The sequence below is a fragment of the Heterodontus francisci genome, chromosome 2, assembly GCF_036365525.1.
Source record: "Heterodontus francisci isolate sHetFra1 chromosome 2, sHetFra1.hap1, whole genome shotgun sequence".
NCBI lineage: Eukaryota > Metazoa > Chordata > Chondrichthyes > Heterodontiformes > Heterodontidae > Heterodontus > Heterodontus francisci.
The window spans coordinates 177099415-177113367 of NC_090372.1; the positions used below are offsets into that span (position 1 = coordinate 177099415).

The following is a 13953-nucleotide window of genomic DNA, read 5'->3' on the forward strand; positions in this document are numbered from 1 at the left end:
TTCTCTCTCTCTCTCTCTCTCTGTCCCCCTTTCTCTCTGACATTTGCAGAAAGCAGGAATGCTCAGCAGATGGTTGATCTTTTTAAAAAAATCTCAAGTGAGTTTCACAGCTCACAGATCCTGACATCGGGAGCAGCAGTTTCTAAACTGCAGACAGATTCGGGGTTTTCCGGCGAGCTTTTAAAAAATTCCAAATCTGTCCGAAGTTCAGAAACTGCTGTTCCCGATGTCATGATGTCAGCTGTGAAACTCACTTGCGATCTTTTTGAAAAGCTGGTCTGACAAAGGGAATTGTCTCTTCTCCAGTCATGGACCCCTGGTGAGGTTGAGGAACAGCCCTAGGTACAGTTTACTTCTGCGAGCCAGATGGAAACCTTTGGTGGGCTAGATGCTGGCCCACGGGCTGCAGGTTGGCAACCCTGGTATAGCATTTCAAATAGGGTTCACTCATTTCAAACGATTAAAGAGTGAATAAGTTGTGGAAAGAATTTCCAGGTGGAGTAATGAAAATGATTGTCCTAGAAGGTCTTACGAGGAAAGGCTGAGGGACTTGAGGTTGTTTTCGTTAGAGAGAAGGAGGAGAAGAGGTGACTTAATAGAGGCATATAAGATAATCAGAGGGTTGGACAGGGTGGATAGTGAGAGCCTTTTTCCTCGGATGGTGATGGGAAACACGAGGGGACATAGCTTTAAGTTGAGGGGTGATAGATATAGGACAGATGTCAGAGGTAGTTTCTTTACTCAGAGAGTAGTAGGGGCATGGAACGCCCTGCCTGCAACAGTAGTAGACTCGCCAACTTTAAGGGCATTTAAGTGGTCATTGGATAGACATATGGATGAAAATGGAATAGTGTAGGTCAGATGGTTTCACAGGTCGGCGCAACATCGAGGGCTGAAGGGCCTGTACTGCGCTGTAATGTTCTATGTTCTATGTTCTAGATCATTTAAGAAACAATGAGATAGCGAAATGAGAAAGCTGTAGGGTCTTTGCAGATGGACGAACTAACACGAGCCAAATGGCCTTCCTTAACCTGGTTTGTGCATTAGCTGATCTCAAGTCAGTTGAGAAGTGAAATTACTATAATATGTCTTAATGTTTCTGGGTTTGGGAGGGGACAACTGTCCATGGCTCACATTGTTATCTAGTGATTTCTGCGAGAAGTACCTATCTGGAAATTGGGTAAGACTCAGCTCAGAAGGTGTGAGTTGACCAGCAGTTATCAACATTATTACAGATAGGTGGTACGTGGTGTGGGTGGCTTCCACTTTTCATCTCCCAACTGACCGCAGATAGTGTTTGTTAAAAATGGTGCCTTAGTCCCCGAGTGTTTTTAGGGTCAAATAAACAGACAAACAGTTTCTTTTTTTAAGCTACGAGAAAACCTATTTATTATTTAAACAATTCCCAAATGGTCACAACCTCACCCACGCACGCATTCTCACACACATTCGTACACAAGAGTAGATAGATAGAAAGAAAAAGGTAGGATGCAATTAAATTCAAAATTTTACTGTACAAGAGTCCGTTGCTTAAATAACCTTCAGAGTTTCTTTTGAGAGGAAATTTTATAACAGTGTTGCTGACCTGAATGTTCCTTGTCTTGGAGTTGCTGAAGTGTTGCAGTCTTGTGTGGTTAAACCTCAGACTAAAGTTGAAAGGTGTGAATCTGGTTTACTTTCACAGATGGAGAGTCTCAAAGTCACCTTGCAATTTCTCTGCTGCAGTGGTTGTTCAAGTTGTTATTCAGCAGGGTTCTTCTGGTTAGCTGGATCATACCTCACAGCCTCTGGCTGTAACTGGCTTTATGGGGTCTTTGCTTGATCTCCCCTCTCTCTCCAGAGAGCTACCTCTTAAGGTAAAAATCCATCACATTTGAGTCCCTGTCAGGTGACAAGGGCCCTCTCACCAGTGTGACCACACAATGGTCCAGGATATAGAAACCATTGCTATCTGTTGCTATCTGCTGGCATTCTGCTACAATGGTGCTACTTCATGCCTATTCGTCTTGGTTTGGGCTGTGGAATCAGTCTGTCTACAGGACCTTTGTTAGTTCTTCCTGTAGATAGGGGTTATTAATATGTAATGGGCTCCTTTCAATTTCAGTGGGTTCTCCCCAAAGCTAATTCAGACTAAGTTAATGAGTTTCATCCTCAACAAACGTATGTGTTTAGTGACAGTACAGCAGGGGTCACCTGACCTCTACTCCATTTTGTCTCTGATACAAATGTGCCCATTTTCTTGTGGTTCAGTTCAACAGTTGGCTTTTATTTCATAATTCCTCCAGTTCATTGTTTATTACATCACAGTTCCTTCCAAGCATGACAATATTCTTTGTCTAGGCTCAACATGAAGAATTGCTACCTGAATGAAGCAAGGAGAGGTAGTACTACCCACAGAGATATATCCCAAGATAGGTTGGTGTCGTCAAGGGAAGAGGAAAAGTGGGGAAAATGAAAAGGGAGAAAACAAAGGAACATCAACAGTCATACCATAATGATTCTCAGATATGGCTTCAAAAATGAACTAGTAGTCAGATTTTGGTATTATTTTACTGCAGTTAATATGTACTCTGGAGAGGGGAAAAAGTTAAAACTGAATAACATGATATCAATTTAGATCTCAAATTTTAAAAGCTCTATTTTACCCAGACACATTTGAAGCAACAGGAAGGTAAAACAAATAAATTCACATATTGCTCCAATTAAAGTTTCATCCTGCCCCAACAATATATCAAGTTTTCACATGCAAGTGTGAGAGTATTCTATGAAAATTAGTAACTTTGTTAGCCAGTTGAAAATATATAGTATTACTTTGCAAAGCAATGCAATTCAGTTTTCCAATTGAGATTCCTTTCATTTAGCTTTTATTTTTAGATTTTAAAATGCATTGGTTATTTCATCAGGAGAAAAACAGCTTCATTTTAAAACTCTAACTGCTTGCTACAGCTGAGAGGACATACTATTCTTCTGAATTCAATCTCTTAAAATAAAGCATGATAACTCAATTTAGAGAACAATGTAGCTGGTGTCAGATTATATTGCCTATGTGAAAGAAAGCCATTAGTGGCATGATAGTCCACTTTGATTATCATGGAATTTAGTTCAAATTTTTGTGACTTCTATGTATTTGGAATCGGACCAATGAATGATAAGTGAGATATTTCATTGCTGTGATTAGACTTCAATCTGTTACGCGTAACAAGATGTGATTACAGCCGATTTCTTTTAGAATCATTTTGTTTTCCACTGACCACTAAATAAAGGAATAGAAAATGAAACAATTACTCGCGCATGAAAAAATATCTATTATGCTATGTTTTGATTTTTTTTAGAAAATACATTAATCAATTTCAAATCATTTATTCAATGCGCTTGAGTCACTGATAATTTACAGACTGAGAATTGCAAGTTATGAAGACTGCAATATCAATGCAAGATTCACAGTTTTATTATACAAATATGGTCATCCTGGATGACAAGTATTTTTATGTAAAATACTCTACCAATTTTACCTGTTGAACTCGAGTAAGATTTTCTGCAAATGTAGAAGATTTTTCCTTAAGAAATGTAATAAGATCCTTGTAGATATCACCATTTCTGTCATAGATAATATCTTCACTGTCCTTCATCGGACCCTAAAGAGTAAAGGTTAATGTTACAATGCAAAACTGGCATTACAGTTTGAAAAATTTAATAACAATATACTATCACTATACATTAAATTGTGTAAGAAATAAAGTCATAAAACTATTTTTCATTTCAATTTAATTACTTACCCCATTTAGGTAAACTCCAGCTGTGTTACAGGTGACATACAAGGTATCAGTATCATGAGTATTAATAATCAGGTAGCAAATATCTCCATAGACTTGTCTCCATGGTGGGGCTCTGCATCCATTGGAAAATTCATATTCTTTAAGAAAACAAAATCAGAGGTAATTATTATGTTAAAATCATTTTAAACATAGTGCCCAATTTTCATTTTTCAGTAAGTAACCCTTTACGTGGCAATGCCTAATCGATTCAACTCTTTATGTAAATACCTGAAGTGTAGTTGATGGATTTTAAAACGGTCATGTCTCCTTCTCCAGAGAAGGACTGGAGCAATTGCACATCATTCTTTATAGCCTGCGGGTTCAGCCGCACTTCTCTTAAAAAAGGGGAAAGAGAAAGCAAAGCATGAAAATATAATTAAATCACCTTCTGTTCTATTCAACCATTTCCTTTATTCAGTTAGTTCCAGCTTTTATTTTCTGTGTATTAAATCAGCACCAAACATTATACTCGAAAAAATGTATTACTGCAACATCTGGAAAAAATACCCACATAACTATAGTGGGCAAGCCAGATATTTGCAAGGTCTGTAAAGTAAAATGGCGCCAGGACCTCACAAGCTGTGCCAAAACTTCAATATGCAGATTGTCATTACCAAGTGATCATAAACTTTGGCTCTGCACACAATATACTAAGTTGTAGTTTCAACATTTAAAAAGGCAGACATTTTTTACAACTAATGTGAAGTGATTTCAGAAGTTTAAAACTTTGGCAGATTTTATCCATCCAGGGAAGATTCACAGCAGACAGGTTTCCTGTCCCATCACAGAAAGCACTGCTAAAATAGCGATAGATACGAAACAGCCATTCCTTAAAAATAAAATTTCACCTCCTTCTTGACTGTTCTAATTTTAATTATGCCCCCATTGGTAGCTATGCCTTCAGCTGGCTAGTCACTAAATTCTGGAATTCCTTCCTCATATTTCTCTGTCTCTCTTCCTCTTTTTCATCCTCTAAGTCACTTTTTAAAAAATTGTTCTTTGACTAAGCTTTTGGTCATCTGGCTTAATATCTCCTTACATGGCTCATGGTCAAACTTGGTTCCATAAATTCTCCTGTGAAGAGCCTGACATTAAAGGTGCTATAAAAATGCAAGCTGTTATTATTATTATGGATAGTAAAAAAGCCAATTAGCTTGCTAGCCTAAAATGAAAATCCTAATTTCCAAAATAGTCCCTCTACTAGGACAGGAAACTAGCATATTTCACCTAATATTAGTGTCAATTATAGGAACACATTTGGACACTGGAGCAATGAGATATTTAAAGTCACACTAAAAACAATATCAAATTCTTAGTTAAGAATATCTCGATGGTTCAGATTGCAGAATTTGCTTTCACATTTTAATGAGACAATGGGCCGAATTTTATTAGCAAGACACCAGTCCCGACCGGGAGCGAGGCACATCGGCCGCACACGATTCACCGGTGGCCAGCCAATTAAGTCTAATGAACCATGGCACCCGACCAATTAATTGTCAGGCCCAGTGACGGGGAGCATGGCAGGAGGTGACGCCTTGGCAAGTGCTAGCACCATTTTTAAAGGGCTACGAGCCCTACATTGAAGTCTGCATTCTGAAGGCTTGGAGGAGAAGTAAGTGATTGCAGAAACTAAAGAGATGGCTGAGAGGAGACCTTGGGTGATCCCACGCTTCCCTGATGCCTCCCTCCACCTGCTTTTGAAGGCTGCAAGGGAGAGGAGGGATATCTTGTTCCCAAGGGACAAGAGGATGGATCCTGGGAGCCAACCAACTCGGCCTGGCTCCAGGTCGCAGAGGAGGTCAGCAGCCATGGGGTCCTGCCGCACACATGGATCCAGTATTGCAAGTGGCTCAATGCCCTAATCCGCGAAAATGAGTATCTTTAATGCCTTCACCCTCTTGGGACCTTGCATCTGGCAAAGCGGGACAGTGCATTGGGAGGAGAGGGATCAACCTGCCAGACATGGGCAAAAGGTCAGGGGAGGTAAGATGACTGTCAGCAGCATGGCAAGGTGGCACTGAGAGGAGGCCCCCAACATAGCGCAATCTCGCAAGGTCCCTGGAAAGGGGACACATGCAGGAGGCGTCTGTGTGACCCCATCAATGGGAGCTGGACTGCAAGCACCCTTTGTGTTGGGATTAATCTCATTTGGGGGCTAACATCCTGTCCCTCTGTCTGCAGGAAAAGATAGCACATAATTGGAGAGAGCAGCCAAAAGTGGCGGTGGGCTGCCCATTCTGCATGTTTTAATATCGATGGAGGAGGAGGAGGAGGAGGCCATTGATCTGGCTGGACCACAAGGCGCCGGAGCACGGCAAACAGAGAGGCGGGGGCACCTTCCCAAGACAGAGTAAGGTCACCATGGGGCACAATGCTGAATCTGCAGCCTGAATCTGCACCACGCTGCTCATCAGGCATCCAGTGCCCACAGTGTTCTGCATCGTAGGGGTGTGTACTATGGCAGCAGGGCAGGCCCTCAACCCTTCCATGTCTGTGTTCGCTCATGCAGGTTAAGCGGTGCCTTGGGGCGGAGGGGGGGTGGCGCGCTTGCCACCCTGAGGCGGAGGGAAAGCGCCTCAGAGAGTTGATCAGCACCTCATACTCCTACGTCCTCCATCAGCGCAGATACTTGCGCCTCAGCGGGTTTGCATTCCAGTTGGGATCTGGGCACATAACCTGGTGAGCACAGCATACATGTGCCCGAGCAGCTGACAGAGGCTAAGATAGCCCAGGCCTCTGACAATCGAAGGGCTGTGGGAGGCCAGGCCCATCTTGAGCCCAGGCTCAGGAAGTGCCTGTGGTGTCGGCAACATCACGGGAAATGCTGCAGCAAGAGGTGCAGCAACATCTGGCAGAGATACCAGAGGCAATGCGTGCCCAAGCTCAGACGATGGCGGAGTTCATCCAGGCCTTGAGCTCGACACTGTCTCTACTCTCAATCATCAGCAAAGTGATGGAAGGTGTCATCAACAGTGCTTTCAAGCAACACTTACTGAGCTATAACCTGCTCACAGATGCTCAGTTACAGTTTTGCCAGGGCCACTCAGCTCCTGATCTCATTACAGCTTTGGTCCAAACATGGACTAAAGAGCTGAACTCCAGTGAGAGTGATTGCCCTTGACATCAAGGCAACATTTGACCGAGTGTGGCATCAAGGAGCGCTGGCAAAACTGGAGTCAATGGGAATCGGGAAAACTCTCCACTGGTTGGAATCATACCTAGCACAAAGGAAGATGCTTGTGGTTGTTGGAAGTCAATCATCACTGCAAGAGTTCTTCAGGGTAGTGTCCCAGGCCCAACCATCTTCAGCTGCTTTATCACTGATCTTCCCTCCATCATAAGGTCAGGAAGTGGGGATGTTCGCTGATGATTGCACAATGTTCAGCACCATTTGTGACTCCTCAGATACTGAAGCAGTCCATGTCCATATCCAGCAAGACCTGGACAATATCCAGGCTTGGGCTGATAAGTGGCAAGTTACATTCATGCCACACAAGTGGCGGGCAATGACCATCTCCAACAAGAGAGAAGCTAACCATCTCCCCTTGAAGTTCAATAGCATTACCACCGCTGAATCGCCCACAATCAACATCCTGGGGGTTACCATTGACCAGAAACTGAACTGGACTGGCCATATAAGTACTGTGGCTACAAGAGCAGGTCAGAGGTGAGAATTCTGTGGCGAGTAACTCACCTCCTGACTCCCTAAAGCCTGTCCACCATCTACAAGGCACAAGTCAGGAGTGTGACAGAATACTCTCCATTTGCCTGGATGAGAGCATCTCCAACAACACTCAAGAAGCTCGACACCATCCAGGACAAAGCAGAAGGCTTAATTGGCACCCAATCTACCACCTTCAACATTCACTCCCTGCACCAACGACACATAGAAGCAGCAGTGTGCACCATCTACAAAATGCACTGCAGCAACTCACCATGGCTCCTTCGACAGCACCTTCCAAACCCACAACCTCTACCACCTAGAAGGACAAGGGCAGCAGATGCATGGCGACACCTTCACCTGCATGTTCCCCTCCAAGCCATACACCATCCTGACTTGGAACTATATCGCCATTCCTTCACTGTTGCTGGGTCAAAGTTCTGGAACTCCCTTCCCAGCAGCGCTGTTGGTGTACCTACACCACAAGGGCTGCAGCAGTTCAAGGCGGCGACTCACCACCACCTTCTCAAGGGCAATTAGGGATGGGCAAAAAATGCTGGCCTAGCCAGCGAGGCCCACATCCCGTGAAAGGATAACATTTTTAAAAATCCATACAATCCATACAGAATCCATGTTCACACTCTAATCCTTCTAGCTTGCATATGCACATGAGATAATATAATAAAACACAAAAGTTGTGCTCCAGAATAGAAAGAAGGAATTCGTACACGTGATTCACAATTAATTACTTAACTTTAGCTTTTCTATCAAGAGAAGGCATGACGCTAGGACCAAATGCTTTCAAACAGGAAGAGAAGGGAAAATAATCAGAGGGTGAATCACTCTCTTCCCAGCAGACAAATCAAGAACAGCACAGATGGAGTCTTTTACACGAATTCTTGCTATTCAGCTGGAAAATAATTCTTCACATAGAGATGAAGGATTTTGTTTTTATTTAAAAGGGGACCAGAAGTAAACAATATAAAATATTATGATGATATGCATGAAGTGTGAACTCAAATTGCGATCTTTATATTCTTGTTCTTAACGTGCAATCAATGTGATAGGATATGAGGATATGAAGAATATGATAAGGTTTCTCTCAAATACCACACTCAGAATGATGAACAATTTATTTGCAATTCTTACTGTGAAATTTTCTGTAAGGAAGTATTTAGAAGCTGCATATCTAACTGCTGGAGAAGCAGAAACAACTTCATTTGAACTTCAGCCTCAGGTTCTTCTTCACCTTTCTTCACTTTTTCCAGTAAACGCAGCATAGATTTGTCCTCTCCTTCCACTGTAGCAAAGCTTGGGCCCAGAATCTTCACAATTGGGTCTCTGTTTGCTGAAGCATAAAAATATAAGAATATAAGTGCAAAAAAAAGTATAAAAAAGGCGTCGCATTAATCCAATCATTAAGAACACTGTGATGAGTAAAATGTGGAGAGAAGCAGATGAAAGATCACAGACCTGAAACATTAACTCTGCTTCTCTTTCCACAGATGCTGCCTGACCTGCTGAGTATTTCCAGCACTTTTTGTTTTTATTTCAGATTTCCAAGATCTGCAGTATTTTACTTCTATTTTAAATGAGTAAAATATGTTCATTTATTTGGTGTCCATCCCAATACCACATTGCTTTTTGTTGCACTTCAGGTGTGGAGAAGGAGGATATATTTTGTTATGATGCATTTTAGAATGTATTATTGTACATTACTATATTTATTTCCTGGATTGACACCATGAGTCAAGGAGGTTTGTATTACCAATCATACATATAGTCATTGCAATATTGTAACATAGTTAGATTGGTCATAATTGAATGCCAATAGGTTCAGAACTGGGACCTATAGCATCTCTGCAGGCTTATTGAGTAAATGTAACATACAATGGGATACAAAGTCATAAGTACCAGAAAGCCTCAAATTTAATCCTTGCTGTGTGCCGCTGGCTGATCTCATCTCAAGAGGTAATGGAATGCTACAATCGGACAGAGATTATGATGGTAATCATTATCCAGCAATCCTTGCTGAAAGTACATGTGTAAATGACAACAGGAGGGCTCAGTTGTGAAGCCCTGTACGGTTGAATAGGCTACCAGTATCCAATGCCTGTATTCATTGTTCACACGTGAAGAATAGCCTCTTGGGCAAGGTAGAAGAGAGTTTCCTGCAGCAAGAGTCAAAGGTCACGATATTGGGTTCCGTAGCACACTACGGAAACCCCGAAGGCTGAAAATGACGCAGGCCACACTTCTGGTGTAGCCCATGGTGCTAGGAAGGACACTAGCGTGTACATGCACCAGAAGCATCTGTAGAGGTCCTATTATGACGTCAATAAGCTGTTCTGGCCAATTTGACACACACCAGAAACCTGGTCTGCACATGTCTACTGAACATCTGTGTTAATCAATTTCAGCTGAATGTGCGTTCAGCAACACCAAGGACCCCCCAATATCAATATTTAAAAGGACAGCCACCAACTTGCAGTTGAGGTGCTTTTGACTTACTTCTGCAGTGGCAAAGTTAGCAGAAATGCTGTGACTTGTGTTTGGAAGTTTTATGGTGAGCAGCAGCATACATTCAGGGAGGCCACAGGATCTGGTAACCCAGGTATATGGGCTGTGGTTGCAGTGCCTCTGGATCTGGAGAAATGGAGCAGAGGCTACACAGAGAGGAAGCTCTGTAAAGAGGCAGGCGAATGAGGGCTCTACACAGGAAGTCCTACCCACCCAGTTTATTGCGAGCACTCCTTTTACCTCCACTTAACTCAGAAGCAGTGCCTGAGGCATCGCAGGTCCAACATGGAGGTGGTCAGTGAACTGTGCTACCTCCTTCAACATGACCCGGAGTCTTGCAGGGCAAGGACGGAACTGTCAGTGGCCGTAATAGTTAAAGTCGCATTGAATTTTTAGGCATCTGGATTTTTCCAGGCAGCAGCAGGTGACATATCCAACATCTTCCAATACGCCATCCATCGATGCATCCGGGAGACGATGGAAACCATCTATGCCTGGAGTGGTGAATACATTGTTTTCTCCCTCAGCAGGGAGAAGCAAGATGCGAGGTCACATGGCTTTCCCAGGATAGCGGCATTCCTAATGGTGCAGGGCACCATCGGCTGCACAGACATTGCTCTGCAGGCCCCCCATGCCAACGGGGAGAGGTATAGAAACTGCAAGGGCAGTCAACTCAGGCAACCACTCAATTAATGTACAATTGGTATGTGACCATGCACAATAAATCATGTTGGTAAATGTTCACTATTCTGGCAACAGCCATGATATCTTCATTCTAAGGCAGTCTGACTTTTACGTCACCTTTGCACCCCCAGAGAGAACTAGAGAGTGGCTACACGGAAACAAAGGCTACCTTCTGTATAGGTGGTGCATGACTCCCCTCCGCCCCCAATGTGTGTATAAACGAGAACCATGGAGCCACAAGAAACAATGTGCAGCACACCATGGGTGTGCTGAAGCAATGCTTCCAATGCCTGGATCATTTATGGGGAGTTCTCAAATACATTCCAGAACCACTGCCCAAGTTCAAGGTGGTCTGCTGTGTCCTGCACAACATCGCCATCATGAGGGCACAGCCATTGCCATCAAGAATCCAGAGGCCACCTTGGGAGAAGGAGGATGCGAAGTAAGAAGAGGAGACAGGGAGGATGCATCCTGGACTCCTTCGCTCCAGACGGGTTGTCTGGAAGCACCTGTTCATAAGAACATAAGAACTAGGAGCAAGAGTAGGCAATTCAGCCCCTCGAGCCTGCTCCGCCATTCAATACAATCATGGCTGATCTCATCTCGGCCTCAACTCCACTTTCCTGCCTGTTCTCCATAACCTTTCAACCCATTACTAATTAAAAATCTGTCTATCTCCTCCTTAAATTTACTCAATGTCCCAGCATCCAATGCACTCTGGGGTAGTGAATTCCACAGACTCACGACCCTTTGAGAGAAGTAATTTTTCCTCATCCCTGTTTTAAATCTGCTACCCCTTATCCTAAAACTATGACCTCTTGTTCTAGATTGCCTCACCAGAGGAAACATCCTCTCTACGACTACTTTCTCAATCCCCTTAATCATCTTTTATACCTCAATTAGATCACTCATTTTTTCGAAACTGCTCAATCTCTCTTCATAAGACAAACCCCTCATTTCTGGAATCAATCTAGTGAGGTTCCTCTCAACTGCCTCCAATGCAACTGCATCCCTCCTCAAGTAAGGGGACCAAAACTTTATGCAATATTCCAGATGCAGTCTCACTAATGCCTTGTACAGTTGCAGCAACACTTCCTTACTTTTATACTCTATTCCTTTAGCAATAAATGCCAAAATTCCATTTGCCTTTCTTATTACCTGCTGCGCTTGCATACTAGTTTTCTGCGATTCATGAACAAGGCCACCCAGATTCCTCTGCACTGAAGAACTCTGAAGTTTCTCTCCATTTAGATAATAATTTGCCTTTCTATTCTTCCGACCAAAATGGATAACCTCACACTTATCCACGTTAAACTCCATCTGCCAAATTTTGGCCCATTCACCTAACCTATCCTATCCATTTGTAAATTTCTTATTTCTTTATTGCAAGTTACTATCCCACCTAGTTTAGTGTCATCTGCAAATTTCGCTATCGTACCTTCTATCCCTGCATCCAAGTCATTAATATAGATTGTAAATGGTTGGGGCCCGAGGATCGAACCCTGTGACACCCCACTAGTTACATCTTGCCAACCAGAAAAGGACCCATTTATCCCAACTCTCTGTTTTCTGTTGGTTAGCCAATCCTCTATCCAAGCTAATAAACTGCCCCTAACCCCATGGGATCTTACCTTGTGTATTAACCTTTTGTGTGGCACCTTATGAAATACCTTCTGGAAGTTCAGATTTACATTTACAGGATCCCCATTATCCACTTTACTTGTTACATCTTCGTAGAACTCTAGCAAATTAGTCAAACACGATTTACCCTTCATAAAACCATGCTGACTCTCATGGATTGCGTTTTGACTTTCTAAATGTCCTGTTATTACTTCCTTAATAATGGATTCTAACAATTTCCCAATGACAGATGTTAAACTAACTGGTCTATAGTTTCCTACTTTCTGCCTCCCTCTTTTTTTGAATAAGGGTGTTATATTAGCATTTTTCCAATCCACTGGAACCTTTCCCACATCCAGGGAATTTTGGAATATTATAACCAATGGATGCACTATCTCCGCTGCAACTTCCTTTAAGACCCTAGGATGTAGGCCATCAGGCCCCGTGGACTTGTCTGCCTTCAATCCCAATATTTGCTCAGTACTTCTTCCCTAGTGATGATGATTGTTCTAAGTTCCTCCCTTTCTATAATCTCCGCATTACTTGTTACTATTGGGATGGTACTAGTGTCCTCCACCGTGAAAACTGAGGCAAAATACTGATTTAGTGTCTCCGCCATTTCTGTATTCCCCACTATTAACTCCCTGTCTCATCCCCCAAGGTACCAACTTTAGCTACTCTCTTCCCTTTTATATACTTATAGAAGCTTTTGCTATCAGTTTTTATATTTTGCGCTAGTTTTCTTTTATAATTTACCTTTGCTCTTTTTATTATTTATTTAGTAACCGTTTGTTGATCTTCAAAAGTTTCCCAATCTTCCAGCCTGCCCCTAGCCTTTGCAATATGGTATGCCTTTGTTTTTGCCTTTATGTTATCCTTAACTTCCTTGCTTAGCCATGGTTTTTTTTTCCTCCTCTTACAATCTTTCTTCCTCAATGGAATATATTTTAGTTGGGAAGAATTGAATATCTCCTTAAACATCTGCCATTGCTCATCAACTGTCCTACCTTTCAGTCTTCCTGCCCAGTCCACTAGGGCCAAATCTGTCCTCATACCTATGTAATTACCTTTGTTTAACTCCAGAACGCTTGTGTGGGACTCCAGTTTCTCGCCCTCAAATTGAATTTGAAATTCTAGCATGCTATGATCACTCTTCCCTAGACAATCCTTAACTATGAGATTAATTAATCCCACCTCATTACACAATACCAAATCTAGAATAGCCTGTTCCCTGGTTGGTTCCACAATATATTGCTCCAAAAAACAATCTCTAATACATTCAGTGAACACTCCCTCGAGGCTCCCCTTGCAAATATGATTAATCCAGTCTATATGCATATTAAAATCACCCATGATTATTGCCGTACCTTTCTTACAAGCCCCCAGTATTGCCTGGTTGAGACTGTGCCCCACTACGGAACTACTGTTTGGGGACCTATAGATTACTCCCACCAGGGTCTTCTTTTCCTTGCTATTTCTTATTCCTAGCCAGACTGATTCTACGTCTTGATCTCCAGTGCCTATATCATTTCTCACTACAGCACTGATCTCTTCCTTTACTAACAAAGCTACACCCCCTCCTTTTCCTTCTTGCCTATCCTTCCGAAATACTGAATACCCTTGGACATTCAATTCCCAAACCTGCTTTCCCTG

The 13953-nt window shown here is 42.6% G+C and overlaps 1 protein-coding gene across 2 annotated transcripts in view; it reads right to left on the bottom strand.

The window, feature by feature from the left end:
- The window catches only part of odad2 (outer dynein arm docking complex subunit 2), a 569164-nt gene that overhangs the window by 496789 nt on the left and 58422 nt on the right, over positions 1 to 13953 (bottom strand). For both annotated transcript variants that reach the window (XM_068014153.1, XM_068014146.1), the window contains exons 4-7: positions 8626 to 8824; positions 4044 to 4150; positions 3777 to 3913; positions 3513 to 3635 (exon numbers count right to left, since the gene is read on the bottom strand). In XM_068014153.1, the coding sequence (XP_067870254.1) occupies positions 3513 to 3635; positions 3777 to 3913; positions 4044 to 4150; positions 8626 to 8824 (566 nt within the window). The remainder of the gene's footprint in view (positions 1 to 3512; positions 3636 to 3776; positions 3914 to 4043; positions 4151 to 8625; positions 8825 to 13953) is intronic.